Here is a 24,832-nt window from a genome sequence, read left to right as displayed (position 1 = left end):
ATATACCGAAACAAAATTAAATAGGCTCACTCATCTGTATTAAGAGTTTAAAAATACAAATTTAAGCAACCGACACATGAGTCTCAAGTTTTACAAAAGGAATAAGTTGCCTTTTCTTTCTTAAAAAAAGAACCAGTATTTCAAAATGTATACCGTTCTCCAATGGGGATTGGCTCTCCTAAGCATTTTTTCCCCAACTTCTTAATCTTAAATAGATTTGAGTCAATAAATTTGTAAGTGTTTTAATACACAACGCATACAATTTCGCGTTTACTATATCATTTTGTTAGATCTTGATCACCTAGCGCTGTTCTCCATGCTTCTTATGCTTCTCCAATATTTTCAACGAACCCTAAGAAAAACAAGAAGGAAATTCTGAAGAATTTTTTGTGTTCGCTTATTGGATTTAAAATATTAACAAGAATGGTATTGCTATTTTACTAATTCGTACTAGGCGCACCGACCAGGTACCAAGCATTCCTGGCCTTCACCGCAGAGTTCCGCACCAGTCGCTTGGGATCATCCAAGGCGGCGGCCAGGGCCAGAGTAACATCTACTTTGTGGGGCAACAGGACGAAGGTAGGATACTTGGTAACATCGTAAAGCAACTGCAGTGCCGCAATGCGTACTTGCTATAAGAAAGATGAGCTTTAGTGTTGTTTTTAAAATTTTGTTTTAAAAGTTAAAAAAACCTCTTCAACTAAGCATCGAGTCTTAACAACCATAGTTGCGATCTCTTTTACAAAAAATATATATTGAACTTACCATTGTATGCTGAGCCTTGTATTTTGATAGCTCCAGGCAGCTGGGTATGAGGTGGGCCAAGTGCCCTTGGAAGTACGAGTCCTGCTGCGTCACAAACTTTTCACAGATGCCCAGTGCAATGCACAGCGAATGCGCCTCGTTGTGCTCCTCTAAGCTCTTAAAAAGCAGCGGACCGAGCTGCTCAATGTTTAGTTTAATAACCGCCTGTGGCGTGGCTTTCAGTACGTAGACAAAAGCCTTCAAATGGTGCACACAGTAGTTGGCCAGTTTGCTGCCCATTTTTCCCATGATAGTGTGGAAAAGCTTCTGCTTGTATAGGAATTTAACGACGGGCAAATCGAGTTCCGGGTACTCGGCGGCAATGATGTCAAATCCCAAAGCAGCGGCAGTGCTCAAACTGGGATGTTTCAGTAGATCGGAAAGCTTTAATGAGACAATGTTAATTCGCGAATAAAATCTAGAGAATCAAGAAGTTTATAGTTGTACATACATCGCCAACGATATCGGCAGCCTCATCAAATCCTGCGACTACTAATCCCTTCCCCACCCACGCAAGGATCTCCACCGCTCGCACATCGTTTTTTTTAATTGCCACTTTCAGCTGGTCCGTGATTTTTTTTACCTTGCTTAGGTTAGCTGGGTTACACTCCATCTTGTTGACCATGCTACAAAGCAGATGGTGAGCGATTACACGCAACTTTTCGTTATCCGTATTAAGAGAAAGCTGTGTCAAATCGGTCAAAAGCCGCTCAAAGTGATCATCAAGGGTTATGTCTTTATGAAGGTAGCCAAGGAGCCCCTTGGCAATGTACAAATCAGCTGATTGACTCAGGTTGAGTCCAGGAAGGTACTCGCTCACTATAGAGCTCTGTTCGGAGAGCGGGAGCTGTTGGATGATACGGCTCAAAGCACCCGCAATCTGTTCTAGCGACTGCAGGGACAGACCCTCGGTCCTCTGGCCCAGTTCGATGAGCTTGTGAAGAAGATTGGATTCCTGCTGCAGATCCACGATAAAGCGCTGATCCTGTAGAAGAAGCAGTTTGTTTAAAGCTTCCAGGGCCAATAAACGCACGGGCTCTGCAGTATTATTGTTAAACGTCTGTGTCATAACCAAATCTAGAATGCGTTGAGTAAACGCTATTTGAGGCAAGAGCGGCAACAAATTGGTATATATCTTTCGTTTGACAAATGTGGAAAAAATTTCGAAATTCCGCACACAAACATCAATGAAATTTGACTGCACTTCCACCGGTTGTAGGGCTCCAAGACTGATTGTCAGTGTGGTGAAATCAAAGTCGATGGACGGATGGGTGATAAGCTGAACCAGAGCTTTGTAAATCAAAGCGCGTTGTTTTTCACTGAGAACGGGAGCACTTTCATTTAGCACAGAAAGGGCCGCCTTCTGCAACTCCAAGTCCTCCTTTTCGGCATCGAACTCTTCCTGTTCGATTAGGCGCAAGGAGGCGATTATATCGTCCTGCACAGACTCACGTATCGCGGTGTCCAATTTCTGCAGAGAGCCACGCAGTGCAGACAGCTTATAGACTTGGCTAACTATGTAATAGATCTTGATTCGCTGTTCAGAGCTGGCATCTGCGGCCTGAAGCTTGAGCAAAAAGCTGTTTAGGATTTTGTCCGCTGCATAGGGCGCATCTCCCGATACACAAACTAAGGCAATGCCGGTGGCAGGATGAAAGAGCCGTTGATTGACATCGCTGAGGTGCGGCAGGATTACGCCCAGAATAGAGCTCTGGTAGCTGTGGCTTATATCGGGTATGTGAGAAGCTCTCTCCAGGAGCGCAGACAAAGCCTTAAGGGAGGACTTTAATATCTCCTCATTGTCATTTCCAGGAAATGTCTCTGTCTTCATAGCCTGCCAGATCAGGTCGAAGTGCGGCTCCAGAACGGAAGGCGGGAACTTTAAGGCAGCTTGGTGCTATAACAACAATTAGCATTTATAACAAAAGACGTTTAAAAATGTTATATTTTCTTGCCAGCAGTTCTATGGAGTCCAGTTTGGCAACCAGCAGCTCACTCTCCAGCTTTTCTATGGCCAGTACCACTGTGCCCTCAGCAAATTCGTTGTTTGCTACCAGGCAGTTTGTTAACTTTATTGCTAATTCATCGCGGGTTATGGCCGCCGGATCCTGCTTGCTGGGATTAAAGTCGATTGGAAAGTAACACGCAAAGATCTCAAACATCTCTTCGGCCAAATGCAGCAGCGGATATGTAGACAAGAACTCGGGCATGAAACTGAAAATGATGTCAAGGTTGCGGGGGTCACGCTCACCATCAATGGAATTGATCAGGCCGTAGACGAAGTCACCGGCCATCGCTTGAAGCTCTGTATCGAGAAGAAAATTAATTTTTTTTTAATTTGTAATATTATGCCCTCTTTGCTAATATGTAGGGAAACTACCATTACTTCGCGTTTCTAATTTTGTGATCTTTTACATATTCATAATTATCGGCCAAATTTAAATTTTAAATTTAAATAGTAAAGATCTCCAGATATCAATACAAATTTTAAGCTCCATCATGTTTACGTAACATTGTCGCAAATATCTTCTATGAGTTTCAATCATCTTAATACTAATTTTTTGCACTCTATAATAAATGCGCTCATTGCTAAAATCAGATGAAAGCAAATCATGTGGTTGTCAAACAATGTATCATTCCTACTAGGAAACCCGAGGCTCACCGTCCTTAAAGTTTGCCGTTAGGTACTGAAAAATGTGGAACAGCTTGGTGCGGTCGCCCCGCGTCTGCGACTGGCAGGTGGTGTGCTCGAAGAATGACTCCAAAATCAAGGAAATCTGGGCGTGCGGTACAGCTTTCATATGGACTAGGGCGTCGATTCCATCGATAATTGCTGGCATTACGTTGTGATGGTCGCGCAGTCGGTCCATGTAAAAAGAGCTGAGGAACTCCAGCTGCCGCTCCTGAAGCAGATCCTGCGGTATTGATATCAATACGGCGGATAGCAGGTTGGTTCCGGCCACTCGCTCCTCCATGTCCGGAGAGGACAAGGCGAAGCCCAGTGCGAGGGCCAGATCAGATATGTCGTACGCCTTGGAAGTCAGATCTGAAGGAAACAAAGGAATCTCTGTGAGAAGGGTAGTTTCGACCGGATGCCAGTGTAAACCTGCCCTTAGCTATCTGTGTGGCGGCCTTCACAAGCTTCTGGTCGCTCTTTAGAGCTTTCTCCAGTGTGTCACGCGAGGGCGTTGTCATTGCAGGCACCGTCGCTGGCGTAGAGTCTAAATTTAAATGTGTTTAAGCACGTTAAGCCGAAATGTTAAGAACCGATAACCGATGAATTGCCGTACTAGCCTTATCTATATTGCAGCGATGCCAGACTGCTGTTAAAGTATTGCAAAATTTATACCTTTTAATTGAAAGATTCGTTTAGGGATGGCAATGTCCTCTTGGAATATTTATGAGCAAAAAACCTTGGAACCAAAATTTTCGACAACTGAATTATTGTAAAATATGCATACATACATATACATTTTTGTATTTATTTCTAGTACATTAATAGTCAACATTTTTATCTTAAAATCAATGCCTGCGAATCTAAAAGTTTTGGTAAGAAAATGTAAAGCATGATGATTGATATTATACTTTAACCTACTTATATGTAAACTAGATGAGCGTCCCAATGTTACAATTGCGTTTAAAGGTCTTGAATTCCAATAATTCTCACACGAATAGTTTTGATTCCCCTATTTATAATCTTTTCATTCTTTCAATTATTATTGTAACACAAATAAGTCCATTGCCTAAAAAAATAAAAATGTTTCTTACCCAGGAACACACCAGTAGAACGCATAGAACACATTTATCCTACAAAAATAAGACATAAAATGTATTCCAATTAATTTTATTTGGTTTCTTACGCAGCTTAAAATGTTTAAAATCTCTTGAAATCAATTAATAAGATTTTGATCTGAACAGTATTTAACATTAACATAATAAGAACAGTATTTAAAGTATTGTAAAAAAAGGACGTTTGCATTGCATGCAATTATTGATTCTACATCAGTGTCAATAATATTAATCGGTGTCTCGTCTTTGACAGTCGATGCACACGTATGGGGTAAAATTAAATTATAAATTATTTATCTTTTTTAGCCCCTCCTGGAAACTATCGATAACCGCCGTCTGTTGTACTCCCCTGACGCAACAGGGTGGTCAAGTGTCCGGGCCGATGAATCAATAAGCCGCGCATCACCAGAGCAGGCACATCGCTAGTATTACAAAAACAGGCAGCCAGCAGTTTATTTTAGCTACCGCAGCGCCTTAAACTCTGAATTAAATAGCTTACGAATTCATTTTGCGCTCGGAACGCCGCGTAACATAGCCAGAACACTAATGTCCATAACCGTAAGTCGTCCGCGAATCGCTCAGCTGCAGTTGTAGTTGTGCGGCGGCGAGAAGTTAGCGCCGCTTTTGTTGCTGCAGCTGCAGACGCCCCCACGTAGCTGGAATTAAAATAGGAAAAAATAAGAAATGTGACGAAGTGCCGATGCAACGTGCAGTTTGCGGTCATCAAGGGCTTGAAATTAACCCAAAATCTATTTAGATCGCATTAATTCTCCTCATTGTGCGCTTGTGCGTGTGTGCGAGCGTGTTGTGTGCCTCTGAAACCTGAGCTGCGTGTGCGTGTGCGAGCGTTAATTTTGTTGGTTTTTACTTTTGTTTTTTGCATACGACGATTTGAGTTGAAAGAATTATTGAAAGCCAACAAGGTCGAGTGCCTTATTTGGCTCATAACTACTCAAACATTTTCCAATCGGCATTTGGCCCACGTCCCGCCTTGGAGGCGGAATTTGAAATGGGAGCGCGTTTCGCTTAGATTTGGTGACAACTCGGCGGCTGTGCGCTTGATAATTTATATTTAGCAGCGCACTTGGGTCGTTGCCACTGGTATCTTCTATTATTCGCAACTGTCGCCTGGTTTTCCACTTTATTCGTTTTTTGCTCGGAGGCGCACTTTCCATTTTTACCTGCAAGGCGAGCCAACGAAGTCGCTTCCGTTCTATTGTTCCCCTTCCCACCCAGAAACACTTGGAGAAACTCACGCACTCTAACGCTTTAATTGGAACTAATCTCTGTCTCTCGTTTTTGGCCACAATGACGACAACCTGTTCCGATCGACAGTTACTGCGAAGTGGCAAGCAAAAGACAACCACTTGCGTAGGAATGACCGTAATGGCCAAAACTACGTTTGAAGAAATATGCGAGAATGCCAAATTAGCACGGGATATGGCTCTAACGGGCAACTACGACTCGGCCTGCATCTACTACGAGGGCCTTCAGGGGCTGCTCGCCCGCCAACTAAAGGCCACCGCGGATCCGCTGCGCAAGGGCAAGTGGAGCATGGTAAGTCATTCCTATCATCACCTTTAACAAGTACTGCCAACTACCCTCTCAATAGAGCGAGTAATGACTGTTAGAACAAACAGAGGACTTAGTCATGGCATCATCTTAAATACCCATGGCATTAATAGCCAAATGACAACGCTGCATGAGAACTCCAAATCTAACCGAATGATTAAAATAGATCTTGGGCAGGAAGCACATTACTTCTACTAAACTGGCTAAAACTCTATTGAATATGAAAAAAAGGTGTTAAAATAGCAGTCTAAAACCAACAGAATTTAGTAGGGTTCAACGTATCACAGCGAAATTTTATATATCCATCATCACATTGCCCTCCAGTTATTATACATATATTGTTTATATATAAGACAGCACATTTTTTATAGCATCATAATATATATTCATGCCATACTTGTAACAATTAATTACAAAAGGTTGCATACTATGCGACCCTAACTATTCCACTGATACATCTAACTAACTATCGATTTGCAGATCAACCAGCAGATTAGCCAGGAACACGCCAAAATCAAGGCCCTTCAGAAAAGCCTACAAGACATCTCGCTGGACCTGCAGTCAACCAAATTTACTCACAAGCTGCGACACCAGCTCAGCGAAGAAAGCACCACCAGTAAAGATCCTTCCGCCTGGTTCAAACCGGACCCCGACATTTGGACGCCTCCGCCCAAGGACCCAGATGTGTGGGGTCCGCCGAAACCATCACTCCCCACACAGGCCGTTGGCCGACGAGCCGCACCGAACAACCGCCGCACCACTCCGGCAACGCAAAACAGTCGCCCAAACAGTACAATCACACAAAGCACTGCCCGAAACGGTCCGGCCTCTACACGCAACTCCCGCAACTCAACGTCAGCCGCAGCACTGAACAGCGGAGCACGCACGACCAACGGAAGGGCTGGCGGTCGCAAGTTGTCCACATCGAACACCAACGAGGCTAGGGACGACGACTCCACCGCTGCAGGAATCAATGGTGGAGCGGCCGGCGAAGGAGAAAGCGGCGAACCGCAGGCCGCCCAAGAAGAAGAGCGCAAGTTTCAGCCCAATAACCACATCGAAGCCGAGCTAGTCGACATTCTTGGTACGTGCTCTATGTATTTATAAAGAAATCGTTAGCGCAATGTGGCGAATTCGAAAACTGTAGTAATAAAGAAAATTTGAAAAAGTTCAATATTTATACAGGCCAACATTCTTTTTTTAGAACGTGATATTCTTCAAAAGGATCCCAAAGTGCGCTGGAGCGACATTGCCGACCTGCACGATGCCAAGCGATTGCTGGAGGAGGCTGTCGTGCTGCCAATGCTCATGCCGGACTACTTCAAGGTGCGTCACTTCGCTGTATGCTTGCTCTGAATCACATTTTGTCAAACGCATATCTCGTCCGGCGATGGGTTAGCAAACGCGCTACATTGAAGTCCAGCGTCTGCTAGGCTTGCATCTGTATCCCTCATAACAAGGTGGCACTTGTCGACCCATTCAATTATTATTTGAGGCAGTTTGAAAGTTTCCATTGATAAAATTATGTTGATTATACTTCTATGTACTTCTATGTATGTTATCTTATCAAACTATGTAGTGTGCTCAAAAGAATATCGATTCATAGTGGACCTCTAAAAGAACAATTATTTTGTATATTTTATCTAAAGTAAAGGTAATTTCAAATTGGTTTGCTGACCATATGTTTCTAACGCCATCAAAAACCATTAAAAATCACTGATCCAAACACCTGAGTCTGCGCTCGACTTCTATGTTGACTGCTTTGTACCATATATTCAAATATTTTCCCATGTAAAATGTGTTTTTTTGCGGGGCAAAAGGGGTTGTTCGAGTTTGGCATCAAAAAAGCATTCAGCAACATCTTTTTGATTTTCTAACTTACTGAACCATAAATTAACATGGTAAAAAAGTGGTGCAGATCAAAGCAATAGGAATGTGTAGGAAAAATGTATCTAGCAATATTAAATGATCACTTCTTCTATTCGAAAAACAGGGTATCCGGCGACCTTGGAAGGGTGTGTTAATGGTGGGACCTCCAGGTACAGGCAAGACAATGCTCGCCAAGGCGGTGGCAACCGAATGCGGAACAACCTTCTTCAACGTGAGCTCGGCCACGCTAACATCCAAGTACCGCGGTGAGTCAGAAAAGATGGTGCGGCTTCTGTTTGAAATGGCTAGGTTCTATGCGCCCAGCACAATTTTTATCGACGAGATCGACTCCCTGTGCTCTCGCAGAGGATCGGAATCGGAGCACGAGGCCTCCCGACGAGTGAAGTCGGAACTGCTGGTCCAAATGGACGGCGTGGGTGGCGGAGAGGAACAGGCCAAGGTTGTGATGGTGCTGGCCGCCACCAACTTTCCCTGGGACATCGATGAAGCTCTTCGGCGTCGTTTGGAAAAACGAATTTACATCCCACTGCCATCGGATGAAGGTCGCGAGGCGCTGCTTAAGATTAATCTCCGCGAGGTCAAGGTTGATGATAGCGTTGATCTTACCTACGTAGCCAATGAGCTGAAGGGCTATTCCGGAGCTGACATCACAAACGTGTGCAGGTGAGTTCAGCATGGTCTTATTTAAAATGGCTTAATCAACTTCAGGTTTCCTGCCAATCTAATGTGCATATGTCATTAAAAATGAATGAAATACTTTTTTTTTCAGGGAGGCTAGCATGATGTCGATGCGGAGAAAGATTGCAGGACTCACACCAGAGCAGATTCGGCAGCTGGCAACGGAAGAGGTGGATTTGCCCGTATCCAACAAGGATTTCAACGAGGCCATGAGTCGCTGCAACAAAAGCGTGTCCCGGGCGGACCTGGACAAGTACGAAAAGTGGATGAAGGAGTTTGGATCATCATGATGGTGTTGCCCACGAGAATGGCTTGCGATTGTAGAAATATATTTTTGAATAGCCTTAAACACTTGCTTAAGTCATAAAGCTTTTAAAGTGAGAACCGAACCGACCCAAGCCGAATGGAAGAATTGAACATATTTTATATATAACATTTTGGAAACACGATACAATCTATATATTTACATATATACATTGAACCGGAAGCCGCTGAAAATAAAAAAGACTAACCGTTCTCAAAGAGGAAACACAAATGCAAAACTAAAATTGAATCGAAATCGAGAGATAGGCATTACGTTTATGTATACACAACAAACACCCACACACTCCATGAGCACAATCCTTCCAACTAATCGTTAACCCACAATCACACTATGCGTAAGGAATCGCTTTAATCGCCGCCTAGCCTTGGGCTCATACTTCCACTATATGCACACTCCAATCCGTTTCATTTTTTATCCAAAAAGTTTTTATTTTAACAAGAAATGTCCACTGTCTAATAGAAATGTTAATTTTCGCTTAATTTATACATATATATATATATCATAGTTTAGTGCAGGCAGACGTGTGCACCAGAGAGCTTCCTCTGATCTGCAATTCACCCACTGTAATCAGAAGTTGAAGCTGAAGCAATATGTACTTAAAGTGAGGATTCTGAAATTTTAAACAATAAAGCAATTTTTAACTATAAGGCATAAAGGTTTGTGACTTATTTGGATGCTATCTGCAAAGATAAATCATACAGATCTCATGCAAATGGTGCTGATAATCAAAAATGGTTGAGTGAGAATTCCCCTTTAAGTATAACATTATTTGAAATTACAATAAAATCCCTTTAACGAAAATGGTTTGATGCCAGTTATATGGAGTCTAGTGGTCAAAGAGAAATAAGATACCATAATATACAACTATATACCACAAGGATATCGCATTGGTATGACACAGCAATTTTTAATCTTGTTTAGGAATGTCGAAAAAATATTTACGTTAACAAAAAAAAGGAAAAACACTTTATTATCATATCCGAAAACATTTTTCTGATAAAACTCCCTTCCTTCACAGCTTACCAAATGCAAAAACTTGCCTGCTGCAGATTGATGCGCCATGGCAGTTAATTTGAGAGTTCTCATTTGGCCGAGATCTCAGTAGGGTCTGGATGGCGGTGGCATGGGCATCAGGGGACCCATCATTGGGTAAGGGGCCGTGCCCCCCGCCACGGGATAGAATCCGCCGGAGGGCACGTTTCCGTAGGCTGGCAATGAAGTATTTGACGGACCCTGTCGCTGTTTCCGCATCAATTCCTGCATTTTCTCGGCCTTGAGGCGACGGAGGTGCATGATCCGCCGGCTGCCGAGGAACTCCTCAAGAAAGGCCTCCACCCCAATATTGCTGTCGTTGAACTTCTTGACCATCTCCTCGGTCTGTTCCTCGCTCTCGGAGGCAGCTGCCTGCAGCAGGGCCAGCGCCGTATCCGGACCCACTGCGCCCGACTTCTCCTTAAGCTGGGAAAGTTTTTCCTGGACAGAGGAGCACCTGGTGCGTCCCTCCTCCGAGAGTTCCGCCAGCCGGCTCCGCAGCTCGATGATCTGGGGCTCCCGCTCGATGTTGCGTTCCGCCCGACTCCTGTTGTCCTTAAAAACACTAGTCTTCTGTGTTCGGAGCCCCTGGAGAACTTCGTCAACCTTCTCGTCCAGCTTGTCATCGTTGTTCAGCAATTCCTTTAGCTCCTCGGAGCCCATTGGAGCGATAGAGGCCTGCAATTGGTTGAGGTATTCCTGGTACATTTTCGCTGACTCTCTGTAACTTCTCGACAAGACACCTATTTGTGCGACTTTATTTTCATTCAATTCAATGACTATTACTAAGCAGTGTGGCCAGATGATCCAATGCTTCTACCAAGTTATCACAAAATAATCCAGTTTTTAGCGCACATTCAAATATGGTTTTAAAATTTAAATTCCTGGGGAATACCTCAAGTGTTAATTTGCTACGTTTAAAATCAACTAAAAACGACGTATAGTTTCATTGGCTGTAATAATGAAGAATTGGTATACCCGTTACACGCAAGGTAAAAGGTATACAAGATTCGTTGAAAACTATGTCGCAGGAAGACGAAAGCGTTTCCCCGACGCCATAAGTATATATTCTTGATCAGGATCACCAGCCGTATCTACGTCCGTATGAACGTCGAGATCTCGGAAAGTGGGATTAGGTTTGCAGATTCTAGTGACGCAGACTTAGCTCTAATGCCCTGTTTAATATTATTTTTCTTAGTTTCTTATACATATTTAATCTAAAATAAGCTAAAGTAATGAAAATATCTAAATATGGCCAAAATTCTGTTGTAACTTGTATTTTAAAAATATTTAATTTTAATATATGTATATTTTTATATAAATCTCTTCAAATGAACTGCGAATTTTAATTCTTTTGGAGGCAACCCATTAAAACCCTTTACTATTGTAAACGGGCTGCAAGGAGTTTTCCTGCGGTTAGGGAGTCCGTCCTTGTGACTCCCAGTGTGGTTCCGAAAAACCAGTATAAGTGTATAAGAAGTAAATTTCTTTGACCACTGAGCCCTTCAGTTTGGCCAGTCGTTTTTGCCGGTTGTCTAGCTTGCATAATTTAATAATTGGTTGCAGTTTCTCAAATTGGATGTTCCTTCCACCTCAGAGCTTGCTGTTTCGTTGCTGTTTCTGTGCTCTTGCAAATTGAACATTCTGAATATTACATGACCGCTGACTAAGGAACCGAGATGCATTATTACTGTGCCTGATCCGGTAAACTTCAATTATGTTTTCCGATAAGACCGGCTGCATTTGATCCCAAAGAAGATCCATTTCATCTCTTAAATTAGGATATGATAGCAAGAAACTAATCGCTTTACGGCGCGTATCAGATATTTCAACTTGCATCCGCAGCATCCCAGCTGCCAGCAAAGTTAGCTGAGCTGTTAGGACTTTAGATTTTCTGCAGCTTATCGCCTTGATATTGGCCCCTTCCTTTGTCTATGGGTTTAAATTGTTCTGGTTGTCACACGACTTTTCGTTTGATTTTACCTCACTCTGTATATTTTGAATGAAGCACTCCAGGTCCGACTACATCGATCGGTGATCTGCGCTGCTGGGAATATTCCGTGCTGGTTGCTGGTCAGTGGTTGTCAAAATGCGACTGGAAGGAGAAATAGCATTGCCGGCAGGACTGGGAGTGCCTCTATGTTCGAAAGCCGCGCAAGACTAGGAACTTATTGCTACATCGTTATTAAGTCTTCCCTTCGTATTTCAGTGATGGGATTACTAATCCTGGATTAGCACACACTCCTTTGGTCTTCCCCTCATTTTATCTTAATTTAAAACGCGTTTCTATCCGGCGTTCAAATGTGTATGCATACCACCCACTGTGCTTAGACACGAGATAAACACTTATAAACATTTATTACACGACTTTTCAGTTCTTTTGTAATAAATGGAATAAATTCAAAGTAGGTTACAAGGAGCTTAGAAACTAGAGTTAATGACATGAAGATGCTAGTTTAAAGATACCAATATATATGCGCTTATTAAAAGTTATCACAGGATGACTTTTAATAAATTACAAATTTGGGAGGCGAGTTTGGGGTGCAGCACCACTAACTAAAGGTTTGGCCAGCGTAGTGAATCGCCTGCTGAATTGATCCCTTACCAAGTCAGGTGTGACAGTGGATGCCACGTCCAGGTACTGCACTACTCGAATCTTGGCATTTTCAAGGACAGGAACCTGTTGAACGCGAAGTCCCGGGAGGAGTACTTGGGATTGAACCATAATCAGCGCCAGGAGCCCGACCAGTAGTATGATTTGTAGCCTCATTTTGAGTTGATGCAGCAGAATGGTTGTGTCTGCCTTGTAACTCCACGTTTTATACATATCCAGAAATTTTTCCGGAAGTCCCTTTCTTTCCGCAAGCATCGGGTGATTGATCTGCAATTCTTAATCGCATCTGCTCATGTCCGCTAAACCGGTTACGCTGTATTGTTATTTTAAATAACTGGATTTCGCGTACGTAACGTTAATGGCCAGACCTCACACTTCAGTAATGTGCTAACAAAATATTAATATCATTCCCATTATTCGCTTATCTAGTCGTTCAAGTAATTGATGTACATTTGTACATCGAATTCAAACCTGTCAAACGCAAAGTCCCGAGAGGAGTACGTGGATGGCGAAATACCTACATATGTTGGAATACGCACAGAAGAATATTGCACATATATGTCCGTATATATGTATGTAAGTATTTTAAATCAAAAGCATGACAGGGGAACGCTTACATATGCGCTCTAGTCCGTTGTAAGTTAGAAATTTAGAAAAGTTCATCTGCCGCCTTTATTTCACTAAATAAAAACAATGGCTTTGCGCACACACCTACAGATGAAACGCATTTGCTTTCATCTTTATACCCTATTTCAGTGATATTATAATTATATTTTTGAGTCATAGAAATTACAGAAGAGTCAGAAATCGAGCTGACCATTTATTCACAGGCGGACTCCGAAAAATCCCACGCGGTGGAGACACGCATTCAAGCCCTAGAATTAGTGAAGTTGGGCTATAAAGCACATCCAGGAATACCCCTAACTCAATTCAACAGAGCTTCGACTTTGGCCGGTTGGGTTTTTCATCTATGTATGTATATATACGCATATGTATTTGAATAAAACTTACATATGTACACATTGAATAAAACGCCGATTTACAGCTCAGTAGACAAAATAAGTATACAGCGTTCAGGTGAGCAAGTCTATTCCATATAGCGCGTTAAATCACACCTGCATTTCTAGGGCGCAATCTGATAACGAATCTTTGGAGGCGACTTTCTGCGAAATGTCTGGCGATCGACTGGATGTGATTATCTTTGGGGCTAGTGGCTTCACCGGCAAGTACACGGTTTTCGAGGCAGTCACCGTGCTGCGAGGCTTGCGATGGGGAATCGCGGGCAGAAACCGCGAGAAGCTGGAGGCGGTGTTGAAGGAAATGGGCGTCAAGGCCAAGAAGGACCTCTCACAGGTGCCCATCTTCATCGCGGACGTCAACGACGAGACTTCCCTGCTGGAGATGGCCAGAAAGTGCCGGATTGTTGTAAACACAGCCGGACCATATCGGTTTCACGGCGAAAACGTCGTGAAGTGCTGCATAGAATCGGGCACGCACCATGTGGACGTTAGCGGAGAGCCTCAGTACATGGAGACCATGCAGCTAAAGTATGACCAGCGGGCAAAGGAAAAGGGCGTTTACGTGGTCAGCGCCTGTGGTTTTGACTCCATCCCCGCCGACATGGGGGTAATTTTTGTGGAAAAGAACTTCGACGGCGTGGTTAACTCTGTGGAGACCTTCTTGGAGAGCGGAATCAAAGAGGGCGACAGTGGCGGAGACACTGCCGGACTTAACTACGGAACCTGGGAGAGCGCCGTCTATGGGCTGGCTCACTCTGACGAGCTGCGCGGCATCCGGAAGCAGCTCTATTCCCAGAGGCTGCCCAAATTTTATCCCGTCCTCCAGCCACGACCGCTGGTCTTTCGCTCCACTGAGGTTGACAAAGTGTGTTTACCATTCCCTGGCTCTGACCGCTCGGTGGTGATGAGGTCCCAGCGCTTTCTCTACGAGCAGGACAAGAAGAGGCCGGTCCAGATGCAGGCTTACGTGGGGTTTTCTTCTTGGATGGTCGCTGGCGCTGTGATCCTCTTTGCCAGCATCTTTGGTCTGCTGTCAAAGTTCCGGCTGGGGCGTACGTTGCTGCTGAATTACCCCGGCCTATTTTCCGGAGGACTGGCCTCTCGTTCCGGCCCAAGCGAGGAGTCGATGAGTCGCACCTATTTTAAGATGACTTTCAAGGCCACCGGCTGGCCCAAAAGCGATCGTCTGGCCGAATGTTCAGACCAATACACGGAATCCCCGACCAAGACGCTAATGGTCCGTGTGTCGGGCATGAATCCTGGATATGGTGCCACCTGCGTTGCTCTGCTCTCCACGGCACTGACTATTCTTCGTGAGTCAGACAAGATGCCCAGCACAGGCGGAGTGCTGACTCCAGCTGCCGCCTTTTCTAAGACCGGCCTAATTAGCGAGTTGGAGAAGCACGACCACGGCATCAAGTTTGAGATTCTAGCCAACAAGTGAAATCCAGAATCTACCTTCACACAACGGCTCTCTTTTAATCACTTTTCTTGGCTGTTACTCGCGGTTTGAACTGTAATTAAGCACTTATTAAATTTACCCACTCATCCGCTGCTGTTGTGTACCTTTAAAGTAATTGCCGATTTCAAAGTTCAGAAGAAACAGGTTAGATAATTTTCTGTGAATTTTGCACCTCAGAATAAATTGAGATGCGGAAAACTAATACTCTGACCATACAAGGTATTATCATCGTTAACATAGTCAGACGCTATTCAATATGGACATGACTGTTATTATATGAATAATATTATTTTCGGTTAAGTCCAATTGCAAGGAATAACTATATTCGTCATCATCTACTTTCGAATCACTTTTAATACCCATTATTCCAAAAGTAAAAGAGTAATTTGTTGAAAAGTATGGAACATGCTGAAGGAAGCACTTTCGACCATATAATGTATATACAGTGGGGAGCAAAAGTGATTCCACGATCAACGTTTTCATGTTTGAGCTCACATAAATATTATACGAACAATGTAAATGACAAAAACTATTTTTTATTGAACAATAGAAAAAAACGAAAACAAGCGGCTTTACTCAGTTTTGCCCCATCCGTTAGTCGCTCATATTTTGGCTCTTCTTACTTATCAGGAAATATAACTGCAGATTTAATGTTAAGTGGCTTTTGCATTTATTATTCGTTGTCAGAATGCAGAAAATCACTCTGTTCCACAAGTTTATAGTTGATTTCTTGAATTTGGAACATAGTTTCTAACTATTCACAGAAAAATGAAAATGCTGTCTTCTGATAAAGAAAATAGTATTATTTCCCTGACTAAAAGTGGGTTTTCGACACGCACTATTGCTGAGAAGCTGCAAATTAGTCAATCAGTGGTTGTCAAGGTCCAGAAAATACAAAATGTTTGTACTGAAAAGAAGTTTAATGGTCGCCGTCGCCTTCTAACAGACTCAGACGCTCGACTTATGATGTCTAAAATGAGAAAAAATAGACTCTTAACGCCCAAAGAAGCTTCTACAGAAATAAATTAAATTCATAAATAGAAGACTGTAAACGAGTTATATGGTCGAACGAATCTAAGTTGAATCGTTTTCAATCAATACTGTTGCAATGCTGTTGTCAAAGGCATCATGTGAAGCAAACCGTGAAACATGGAGGCGGCAACATAATGGCATGGGGGTGTTTCACGTATATGCTCGTTGGACCGTTGCACAAAATTGACGGCATTAATCGAAAGGAAGACTATTTGAACAAGCACACTGCAAAAATTGTTAAAGAATGGCTCGGAAACCAAATTTTTAGGATGATGGAGTGGCCAGCGCAAAGTCCCGACCTCAATCCGATTGAAAACCTATGCTCAATCGTAAAGCGACGGCTCGGACAGTATCAGTCAGCCCCATCCAACTTGGACGATCTTTGGGGGCGTGCAATACAAGAATGGAATAATATTCCGAAGGGAATGACGAAGAGCGTGCCGGACGCCCGAGCACTTAAAGAACAGATGATGATAATGAAGTGGAGAAAGTGGTATTGGCCAATTGTCGAACTCAGAAACTTCTCTAACGGTGATTCGACGATTGGCCAATAGTGACAGACATGAGTACCAACATAACGCCACAAAAAAATCGAAATTCGATTAAATTCGCAATACTTTTTGAACACACCTCGTATATAATTGATCAAGATTATTGGTCGATCTGGCCATGTCCGTACGAAGTTCGAGAAGATCTCGGGAACTATGAAAGGTAGAAACTTGAGATTAGACATGCAGATTCGAGACATAGGCGCAGCGCATGTTTGTTGTTCCATGTTGCCACGCCCACTCTAACGCCCACAAACCGCCAAAAACTGCCGCGCACACTATTTTGAAAAATGGTTTCTTTCATTTAAAAGTATATAACAGGCAGAAGGAAGCGTTTCCGACCGTATAAAGTATATATGTATATTCTTCGTGTAAGTTGTTGGCTATGAGTTTAAGATGCATTTTTTTGGTTTCAATGTGTCTGCGCCATGTCAGTCTTCTGTCAAGGTGTACTCCTAGGTACGTTACCTCACCTGCTTTCGGGAGTGGTATGTTGTTTAACAAAAGTGGTGGGCATTCTTGTCTGTTTCGTGTAAACGTCACGTGCTTGAATTTTTGGTCGTTTACTTATATTCGCCAGTCAGAAAGCCACTACTTCTTAATGTCTAAAAGGTGCAATGCCAGTTGTGCTGTAGCTTGGATTGGGGACCATGAACGGACCTTTGTAGGGATATCGGGTATATGATGGTCGGGTATAAAGTAGGACCAAAAACGCTGCCTTGGGGTACTCAGCATCAATTTTATTATAAGTGGAAATGGATGTGTTGCAACTCACTGCAAACTTTCTGTCATAGAAGTATGACCTTAGAAGTTTATGTGTGCTTTCGGGTAAAGCTGTTTTCAAGCCAGACTCTGTCGAATGCTTGGGAAACGTCTAAGAATACGGCTGTTCAGTATTCACGATTTTCTAATGCAGTTCATATTTCCGCTGTTATTCGATTCACCTGCTCAATGGTTCCGTGACTTTCGCGAAACCCAAATTGATGGGCTGGGATTTTGTTGTGGGCTCTTAGATGTAGATTAAGTCGGGTTAGCAGGCACTTAACGAATAGTTTCGAGATACCTAAGAGTAGACTTATTGGTCTGTAAGATAAAGGAACTGTGTGGTTCTTACCAGCCTTTGGAATCATTATAATGATCGATCTCTTCCATCGTTGTGGGAAGTAACCAAGTTTGGTGATGGCATTAAAGAGCTGGGTTATGTAGCGAACTGCAGAATGTGGCAGCTGGTGACAGTTTACGGGTGAAGACGGTAGCGCGACTGTGCTAGTAGCCTCGTTTGGCGTAAATACATTTTGTAGGTGAGCGGCAAATGTGGTGGCTTTGTCTGCATCACTACGGTCCCGCCGCCTGAGGAATTCCTTATCGGCAAAACGGTTTCAGTCGGTGGGCGAAGAGTTAAGTGGGAGAAGAGTTGGGTGGGCTCTCCACAGTGACTTATGTTTTGTGCCTGTTTGTGAAAGTTGCTCTATGTATCGGCGCTGAGCGTATTCCTCCTCTTGTTTTAGAGCGTTGGCCAGTTTCCGTTATGCTGTTTTTAGCTTTTGTTTTGCAGATGGAGATCTGGAGGATTGCCATTCTCTACGTATACGACGAGTTGCTCGATTTGTACGTTAGTCTTATTCAGATTGATTGTAATGTTTGTGATTTTAGGTGTTGCAGTACGAGCTGCTGCCGTAAGAATGGATTCTAGTGTACCTGGGCAGCTCTCTAAATCAGATTCAGTGTTGAGTTTTCGCTTATTTTGATTGTTGCGATACAAGCACATCTATTATAAGGTTTTGTTTACGCATCATGTCTTTAATGGTGGCACGATTTAATGTCATAAATTTCATCAAGCTCTTTTGTAAGGTTTGCATCATAGCTTCAGTTTTTGTTTTTTACTGCTTAGAAATGTGTGAACTTATATTTATACCCGTTACTCGTACAGTAAAAGGGTATACTAGATTCGTTGAAAAGTATGTAACACGCAGAAGGAAGCGTTTCCGACCATATAAAGTATATATATTCTTGATCAGGATCAATAGCCGAGTCGATCTGGCCATGTTCGTCTGTCCGTCCGTCCGTCTGTCCGTTCGTCTGTCCGTCCATCTGTTCGCCCGTCTGTCCGTCCGTATGAACGTCGAGATAAAAGCTAGAAAGTTGAGATGCATGCAGACTCCAGAGACATAGAAGCAGCGCAAGTTTGTCGATTCATGTCGCCACGCCCATTCTAACGCCCACAAACCGCATAAAACTGTCACGCCCACACTTTTGAAAAATGTTTTAATATTTTTTCATTTTTGTATTAGTCTTGTAAATTTCTATCGATTTGCCAAAAAACTTTTTGCCACGCCCACTCTAACGCCCACAAACCGCCCGAAACTGCCACGCCCACACTTTTGAAAAATGTTTTGATATTTTTTAATTTTTGTATTAGACTTGTAAATTTCTATCGCTTTGCCAAAAAACTTTTTGCCAAGCCCACTCTAACGCCCACAAACCGCTAAAAATTGTCAGTGTTGAAGACTCTCCTTCTCACTTCCACTAGCTGAGTAACGGGTATCAGATAGTCGGGGAACTCGACTATAGCGTTCTCTCTTGTTTTTGTATTAGACTTGTAAATTTCTATCGATTTGCCAAAAAACTTTTTTCATTTTATTTTCTGCCCATTCTTTCGATATGTCAAAAATAATGTTGAACTTTCTTGTTCGCATTTCCACTAACTGTGTAACGGTAGCTGGTAGTCGGGGAACTCGACTATTGCGTTTTCTGTGGTTTTTAATAACGATTTTTGTATTTAAACAAAAGAGAACCCTATAGTCCAGTTCCCCGACTATCTAATACTCGTTACTCAGCTAGTGCGAAGGAGGCTCTTCAACACTGACAGTTTTCGGCGGTTTGTTGGCGTTAGAGTGGGCGTGGCAAAAAGGTTTTCTGCAGATCGATAGAAATTTACATTACTAACCAAAATATTAAAAAATATCAAAACATTTTACAAAAGGTTGGGCGTGGCAGCTTTGGGCGATTTGTGGACGTTACAGTGGGCGTGGCAAACAAATTTTTTGCAAATCGAGAAAAATTTACAAAACTAATAAAAAAAATATAAAAATATCAAAACATTTTTTAAAAGTGTGGGCGTTAGAGTGGGCGTGGCAACATGAATCGACAAACTTGCGCTGCGTCTATGTCTCTGGAGTCTGTATGCTTAATCTCAACTTTCTAGCTTTTGTAGTTCCTGAGATCTCAGCGTTCATACGGACGGACAGGGCCAGATCGACTCGGCTATTGATCCTGGTTAGGAATATATATACTTTATATAGTCGGAAACGCTTCCTTCTGCCTGTTACATGCTTTTCAACGAATCTAGTATACCCTTTTACTCTACGAATAACGGGTATAAAAAGACGCGAGTGGACGTGGTTTTAAAAGACTTTTAAAAAGGCTTAGGTAAATGTCTTTTTGCTTTTTTTGCTCAATATAAACTAACCACTGCCTAAAATAACTTTTGAATTAATTCTCTTATATTTTTAAAAAATGCTTCCTCATATTTATTTCGCGATTACTTAAATTTAGGCCAACCAATTCTGTATCGCAACAGTGCCTTGCTTTCATTTTATAAGAAGGTTAAATGTCTGGTTTGGAGCATAAATCTGGAGAGGATTCGCAGCGTAGACGGTCACGGGCAGGTTCCATACCATCGTTTCCACGGGTATTTCGGCCGGTGCTTTTAGCTCTCCGAACTTAGGATTTGGAATGCCAAAGTCCATCAAAGTGGTGGTCACAAACTCGAAATGCAATCGCCACCGAACGTCGACGAGATCAGTGCGGAATGTGGGTGTTACATGCAGCGGAATAGGTACCACGACCTGGGTCTGGATTGTAGCGTAGCACACTTGGTGGGAGGTGGAAGTGGTTGAAAGTTTCCCGGTTGGCTCAGGCGCCTCCTTATCCCGTGAACTCGCCGATGTGGCCGACTTCTGGAGGTTATCGGCAACCACTCCGCTAGCTATGCTGGCCATATCAAAGGAGTTAATCGAGGAGCCATCATCGCCCGTCGAGGATTGGGATGGTAGCTGGTGATTATGCACTGACTGCGGTCGGATGTAAACTTCCTGCTGCTGCAACTTTACCGAGAACTGGACGCAGCGCACCTGGTAAGATGCAATAAGGCTTTAGAAAGTTGTAATCCGAAATATACCACAACTTAAATAGTCGGGCAATGCCACAGTAAATTTTCGAAAAACCACCAACCTTTTGGGGGTTTGCGCCAGGAGCAAAGTCCAGGCTGCCTACAATGTCCTCCCCAAGTTTATAGGCAGGCTTAAACAAACAAAAGCGACCAACAAAGCCATGCTTGTTCGAGATGCGATAAAACTTCGGTGCCCGCCGAGCGGTTACGTTCTGAAAAACACATAGCAGTGGAAATAAAAAGGTATAGGCTATTAACACAAAATATTAATGATTTAATGGACCTAACCTTAAGGTGGTGCCAAGATATCTCCAGTTCGCTAATCTCGCGCTTCTCCAGGAATGGATTAGTGGGCGCCAGCTCCTCGTTAGTCTCTACGGTTACGGGAAGCTCATCGGGCCGGGAAATTATGGGAATGGGCAACACCCGGATGGGAACGGTCAACGTTTGCACCTTGGACTTGACACGTTGGGTAGCAATGGTGATCTTGTAGAAGTACCTGATGTTGTGACCTCTGTATGTGGGTGGGCCATCGCGTGGAACAAATTCATTAAAAAAATCTGCAAGGTTTCATACTCGTAAATAAAACTAAATAACTAAACGTAAACACAGATTTTGGGGCCGCAGACCCATCTCTCATGCATTTAAAGAAGGGCAAGCCGATCACTCATTTTTGGCTTACTCACACATCTTGGTCTCTCCGGGCAGTAGGCGGAGGTCGCAGAAGAGGATCTTGGGCTTAGTGGCCACAATCACTTCTCCCGGCGCCTGGGTCACCGCATCTAAGGCCGTCCTGCCGATCATTTCCGTGAGCTCCGCGGATCTGTCGCAAGCGGAAGTGGAGTAGCTGGTTTTCCGGTAGCAGTGCAGCTGTGCCGAGGCCCAGGCCAGGTTTTCCCGGCTGCTGATCGGATTTATATGATTATATATCAAGGGAAGTAAACAAGTCAAGAGTTCGGCTCACTTTGCTTCGTTGGCATCGCGGGCCTGAGACGCGGTTTGCTCGTCGTAGAAGACTTTGTTGGTGAACTCGATCAGACACTCGACTTTTTCGCCAGTAGCGTAGATGGCCGAGTCCGCCCGCAGCAGTTTCGCCTTAATTTCAATCATTTATTTACGTTTATTTTGTCGGGACACCCGTAAAGTGACCGTTTGTGGAAAAAGCCAGAATGTCGCGCCGGCACAGTTCGATAGTCCCGCCGATAGCGAAAGCAGCCAGTTCGCATTCACCAACCATTTTTAACTTGGTTTTTATTCAAATTTATTTTTACTTTAAACAAATGCCAAATAGGCCTTGGGTATAAAATTTAAACATTGTCATTCGAGCACGAGAATCCTAATTATTCAGCTATATTTTATGTACTCTACTGATAATGTTCAACGGAATACCAACCCTAATGAAATACCCTGCACGTACGCCCTATCTGTGTGGTCCAAGCGGGTTTAGTTTCGACAATTGTTTGCGGTGAGTTGATTGTATTTGTACCTACAGCGCTTAAAAATCAATCGTAAGAAACACTTACTTAACACATCCACATTCCAATACAAGCATCCACAAATCACCCTACTCATGCAATATAACCAAGCAACTTGCGACGGAAAACATTAGTTAAAACAACTGGGCAAACAGATTCTAGTGGCGCTTTCACAGTTTCAAAGCATTGCCGAATGAATCGATTTTAAAATCGAGCATTTTTTTCTCGAGAAATGCTGTTGTCTCCCCTTAAATTCATCTGATGCCCATTTAGTTGAAGACGTGAAGTAAATGGCATTTATTTTTGCCAATCAATATGTACCTATGTATGTACGTGTTAGAATCACTATATTAGCAGTTAGTGTGACCACCGCTAGGTGTAGTTCGTGTGCAATGCAGGGTATCTTATAGTCCAGGCACCGGCTTTGGCGGCCTCTCTTGCTTATATACTACAACGAAGGAACTAATTCCTTGCCCACAGCAACAAAAGACTAATAGAGAATGGCCTTTCGGAGCCAAATCGCATTAACACTGGCACCACTTTAGTGGGCATCGTTTTCGATGGCGGCGTGATTATTGCCGCCGAATCCAGGGCAACCAACGGCAACATAATACCCTCGAAGAAAAGCCGCAAAGTTTGCGAGCTGCAGACCAACATTTTGTAAGTATTCAGCTATCCACTTGAGCTACCGACATATTATTTCAACAATTTTTTTTTATTTTGGGCTTACAATAAACCCCTCAGTGCAGGTGGTGCTGGAGTCGCTCGGGACACGAACGCCCTGGTGGAACTAACGCGTGCGCAGCTGGAGCTGCACCGGATGAACACTGGTTTCCGGAGGGTGCCTGTGCGCTGTGCCAACCAGATGATGCGGCAGCTGCTGTTCCGCTTCAACGGGAATATGCAGGCCAACGTGATCATAGGCGGCGTGGACGCAAGTGGAGCTCACCTCTTCTGCACCCGGTTCGATGGCACCACGGACCCAGCGCCCTTCACGTCACTCGGCTCCGGCAACCTGTCGGCCATGTCCATACTGGAGTCGCGGTGGTCGGAGGATCTTTCCGAGAAGTCCGCCTGTGCATTGGCGTGCGACGCCGTGGCCGTGGGCATGAAGAACGACCTAAACTCCGGCGGAATGGTCAGCCTCTGCATCGTGCGCCGCGACTTCTCTGTGCAATGGGAGGAGCAGTTCCCCCTTAAGGACTCCCCAAGTCGGACCAACCGCCTGGCAATCAAGCCGGGCTGCACCACCGTACTGTCCACCATCGTGCACCAGGTGGTTCCGTGGCAAGGCGCCCCGGCTGGGCCCAAGCCAGGAGGCGGTCAGGGTCCAGTGCCGGGGAGTGGCAGAGCCTCCAGAGAGGAGGAGGCCCGGCGCAGACCCCAAAGTGTGTCACCCCCTGGCGCCAAAAGGTGGAAAGGAGAAGGCGGGGGGGAAGGGAGTTAGAGACAGAAAATGTCCTTGATGAGGACTCTGATTTCCATGAGTTTCGTTGGGCCAAGGAAGTGATTTTGAACTTTTAGACCTTGAAATTGCTTTTGCCTAAGCAATCCGACTGTTGCGATAGGAAAACGAAAAATATCTGTACTTGAAACCTTAAACGTTTTGATTAAGTACTAACAAAAATTGAGCTAATTCTACATTTTTTGTTTTCCAGGAGGAAAAGCGGAATTTTCGAAAGGAGATTTGTACGTAGATGGATTGGACAGTAGAGTTCGTCCAAGCTTAAGGGTAAAAATATATAAAAAAGCTAATTTGTTCCAAAAATCACCATCCATCAATAAAGTTACAAGCTATTAACGAAATAAAAGGCTGCCTAATAGCTCCGAACGACGAAGTTTTTACATTTTTCATACCCGTTATTCATAGAGTAAAAGGGTGTACTAGATTTGTTGAAAGAATATAACAGGCAGAAGAAAGCGTTTCCGAACACATAAAGTATATATATTCTGAGTCGATCTGGCCATGTCCGTCCGTCTGTCGTCGAGATCTCAGGAACTGTAAAAGTTAGAAAGTTAAGATGTAACATGCTGACAGAAGCAGCGCACATTTGTTGACCCAAGTTGCCACGCCCACTTTAATGTTTTGATATTTTTGTTATTCCTGAAAACTTTTAGAGAAACTTTTTGCCACTCCCACTTTAACGTCCACAAAACGCGTAAATCCGCCAAGCCCACAGTTTTAAAAAATGCTTTGATATTTTTTCATTTTATTATTAGTATTGTTAATATTTTCACGATTACAAACAGCCAAAAACTGTAAATTTTGAGTAATGATATCAGATAGTTATGGAACTCGATTGTAGCGTTCTCTCTGGTTTAATTTGAATGAATAACTGTATTATACAAAAAAAAGATAAAACAAATCTCGTGAAAATGTCTTCAAATTTGTATAGTGTTGCCAGTGGCTTAGCTCGGCGG

The 24,832-nt window shown here is 43.5% G+C and overlaps 7 protein-coding genes across 11 annotated transcripts; 3 read left to right on the top strand and 4 right to left on the bottom strand.

Annotated features, from left to right (window-relative positions):
• Positions 1 to 308: 308 nt before the first annotated feature.
• LOC122619408 (MMS19 nucleotide excision repair protein) lies at positions 309 to 4,099 on the bottom strand. Of its 2 annotated transcripts, XM_043796327.1 has the most exons (7): positions 3,915 to 4,099; positions 3,467 to 3,850; positions 2,760 to 3,109; positions 1,256 to 2,701; positions 766 to 1,188; positions 452 to 632; positions 309 to 352 (listed from the first exon to the last, which is right to left on the bottom strand). In XM_043796327.1, the coding sequence occupies exons 1-7, from the start codon at positions 3,997 to 3,999 to the stop codon at positions 324 to 326; spliced, it is 2,898 nt and encodes a 965-aa protein (XP_043652262.1). In that variant the 5' UTR covers positions 4,000 to 4,099; the 3' UTR covers positions 309 to 323. The 2 variants fall into 2 exon arrangements, with proteins under 2 accessions (XP_043652262.1, XP_043652263.1); XM_043796328.1 differs by lacking the exon at positions 309 to 352 and having other exon boundaries at positions 374 to 632; positions 3,915 to 4,098.
• Positions 4,100 to 4,997: 898 nt separating this feature from the next.
• LOC122618848 (katanin p60 ATPase-containing subunit A-like 1) lies at positions 4,998 to 9,262 on the top strand. The gene is made up of 6 exons (XM_043795440.1): positions 4,998 to 5,151; positions 5,929 to 6,150; positions 6,646 to 7,249; positions 7,370 to 7,491; positions 8,159 to 8,718; positions 8,825 to 9,262. The coding sequence occupies exons 1-6, from the start codon at positions 5,140 to 5,142 to the stop codon at positions 9,021 to 9,023; spliced, it is 1,719 nt and encodes a 572-aa protein (XP_043651375.1). The 5' UTR covers positions 4,998 to 5,139; the 3' UTR covers positions 9,024 to 9,262.
• A 198-nt stretch (positions 9,263 to 9,460) lies between these two features.
• On the bottom strand, positions 9,461 to 10,892 carry LOC122618849 (vacuolar protein sorting-associated protein 37B). 2 transcript variants are annotated; one of them, XM_043795442.1, is made up of 2 exons: positions 10,082 to 10,892; positions 9,461 to 9,668 (listed from the first exon to the last, which is right to left on the bottom strand). In XM_043795442.1, exon 1 carries the CDS (start codon positions 10,796 to 10,798, stop codon positions 10,157 to 10,159), a length of 642 nt encoding a protein of 213 aa, XP_043651377.1. In that variant the 5' UTR covers positions 10,799 to 10,892; the 3' UTR covers positions 9,461 to 9,668; positions 10,082 to 10,156. The 2 variants fall into 2 exon arrangements, with proteins under 2 accessions (XP_043651377.1, XP_043651376.1); XM_043795441.1 differs by having other exon boundaries at positions 10,099 to 10,892.
• Positions 10,893 to 12,515: 1,623 nt separating this feature from the next.
• Positions 12,516 to 13,269, bottom strand: LOC122621704. Its single transcript, XM_043799659.1, has 2 exons — positions 13,176 to 13,269; positions 12,516 to 13,091 (listed from the first exon to the last, which is right to left on the bottom strand). The coding sequence occupies exon 2, from the start codon at positions 12,957 to 12,959 to the stop codon at positions 12,606 to 12,608; it is 354 nt and encodes a 117-aa protein (XP_043655594.1). The 5' UTR covers positions 12,960 to 13,091; positions 13,176 to 13,269; the 3' UTR covers positions 12,516 to 12,605.
• A 363-nt stretch (positions 13,270 to 13,632) lies between these two features.
• On the top strand, positions 13,633 to 15,271 carry LOC122620078 (saccharopine dehydrogenase-like oxidoreductase). The gene is made up of 2 exons (XM_043797371.1): positions 13,633 to 13,781; positions 13,832 to 15,271. Exon 2 carries the CDS (start codon positions 13,875 to 13,877, stop codon positions 15,165 to 15,167), a length of 1,293 nt encoding a protein of 430 aa, XP_043653306.1. The 5' UTR covers positions 13,633 to 13,781; positions 13,832 to 13,874; the 3' UTR covers positions 15,168 to 15,271.
• A 4,995-nt stretch (positions 15,272 to 20,266) lies between these two features.
• LOC122619442 (RAB6A-GEF complex partner protein 2) lies at positions 20,267 to 22,185 on the bottom strand. Of its 2 annotated transcripts, none has more exons than XM_043796393.1 (5): positions 21,901 to 22,185; positions 21,623 to 21,840; positions 21,225 to 21,496; positions 20,999 to 21,148; positions 20,267 to 20,898 (listed from the first exon to the last, which is right to left on the bottom strand). In XM_043796393.1, exons 1-5 carry the CDS (start codon positions 22,044 to 22,046, stop codon positions 20,356 to 20,358), a joined length of 1,329 nt encoding a protein of 442 aa, XP_043652328.1. In that variant the 5' UTR covers positions 22,047 to 22,185; the 3' UTR covers positions 20,267 to 20,355. The 2 variants fall into 2 exon arrangements, with proteins under 2 accessions (XP_043652328.1, XP_043652329.1); XM_043796394.1 differs by having other exon boundaries at positions 21,623 to 21,837.
• LOC122619443 (proteasome subunit beta type-2) lies at positions 22,168 to 24,250 on the top strand. 2 transcript variants are annotated; one of them, XM_043796395.1, is made up of 3 exons: positions 22,168 to 22,401; positions 22,892 to 23,071; positions 23,156 to 24,247. In XM_043796395.1, the coding sequence occupies exons 1-3, from the start codon at positions 22,310 to 22,312 to the stop codon at positions 23,856 to 23,858; spliced, it is 975 nt and encodes a 324-aa protein (XP_043652330.1). In that variant the 5' UTR covers positions 22,168 to 22,309; the 3' UTR covers positions 23,859 to 24,247. The 2 variants fall into 2 exon arrangements, with proteins under 2 accessions (XP_043652330.1, XP_043652332.1); XM_043796397.1 differs by lacking the exon at positions 22,168 to 22,401 and having other exon boundaries at positions 22,408 to 23,071; positions 23,161 to 24,250.
• Positions 24,251 to 24,832: the final 582 nt, after the last annotated feature.

The sequence above is a fragment of the Drosophila teissieri genome, chromosome 3R (genome assembly GCF_016746235.2).
Source record: "Drosophila teissieri strain GT53w chromosome 3R, Prin_Dtei_1.1, whole genome shotgun sequence".
In the NCBI taxonomy this organism is placed as follows: domain Eukaryota; kingdom Metazoa; phylum Arthropoda; class Insecta; order Diptera; family Drosophilidae; genus Drosophila; species Drosophila teissieri.
This window is presented reverse-complemented; position numbering and strand designations above follow the sequence as displayed.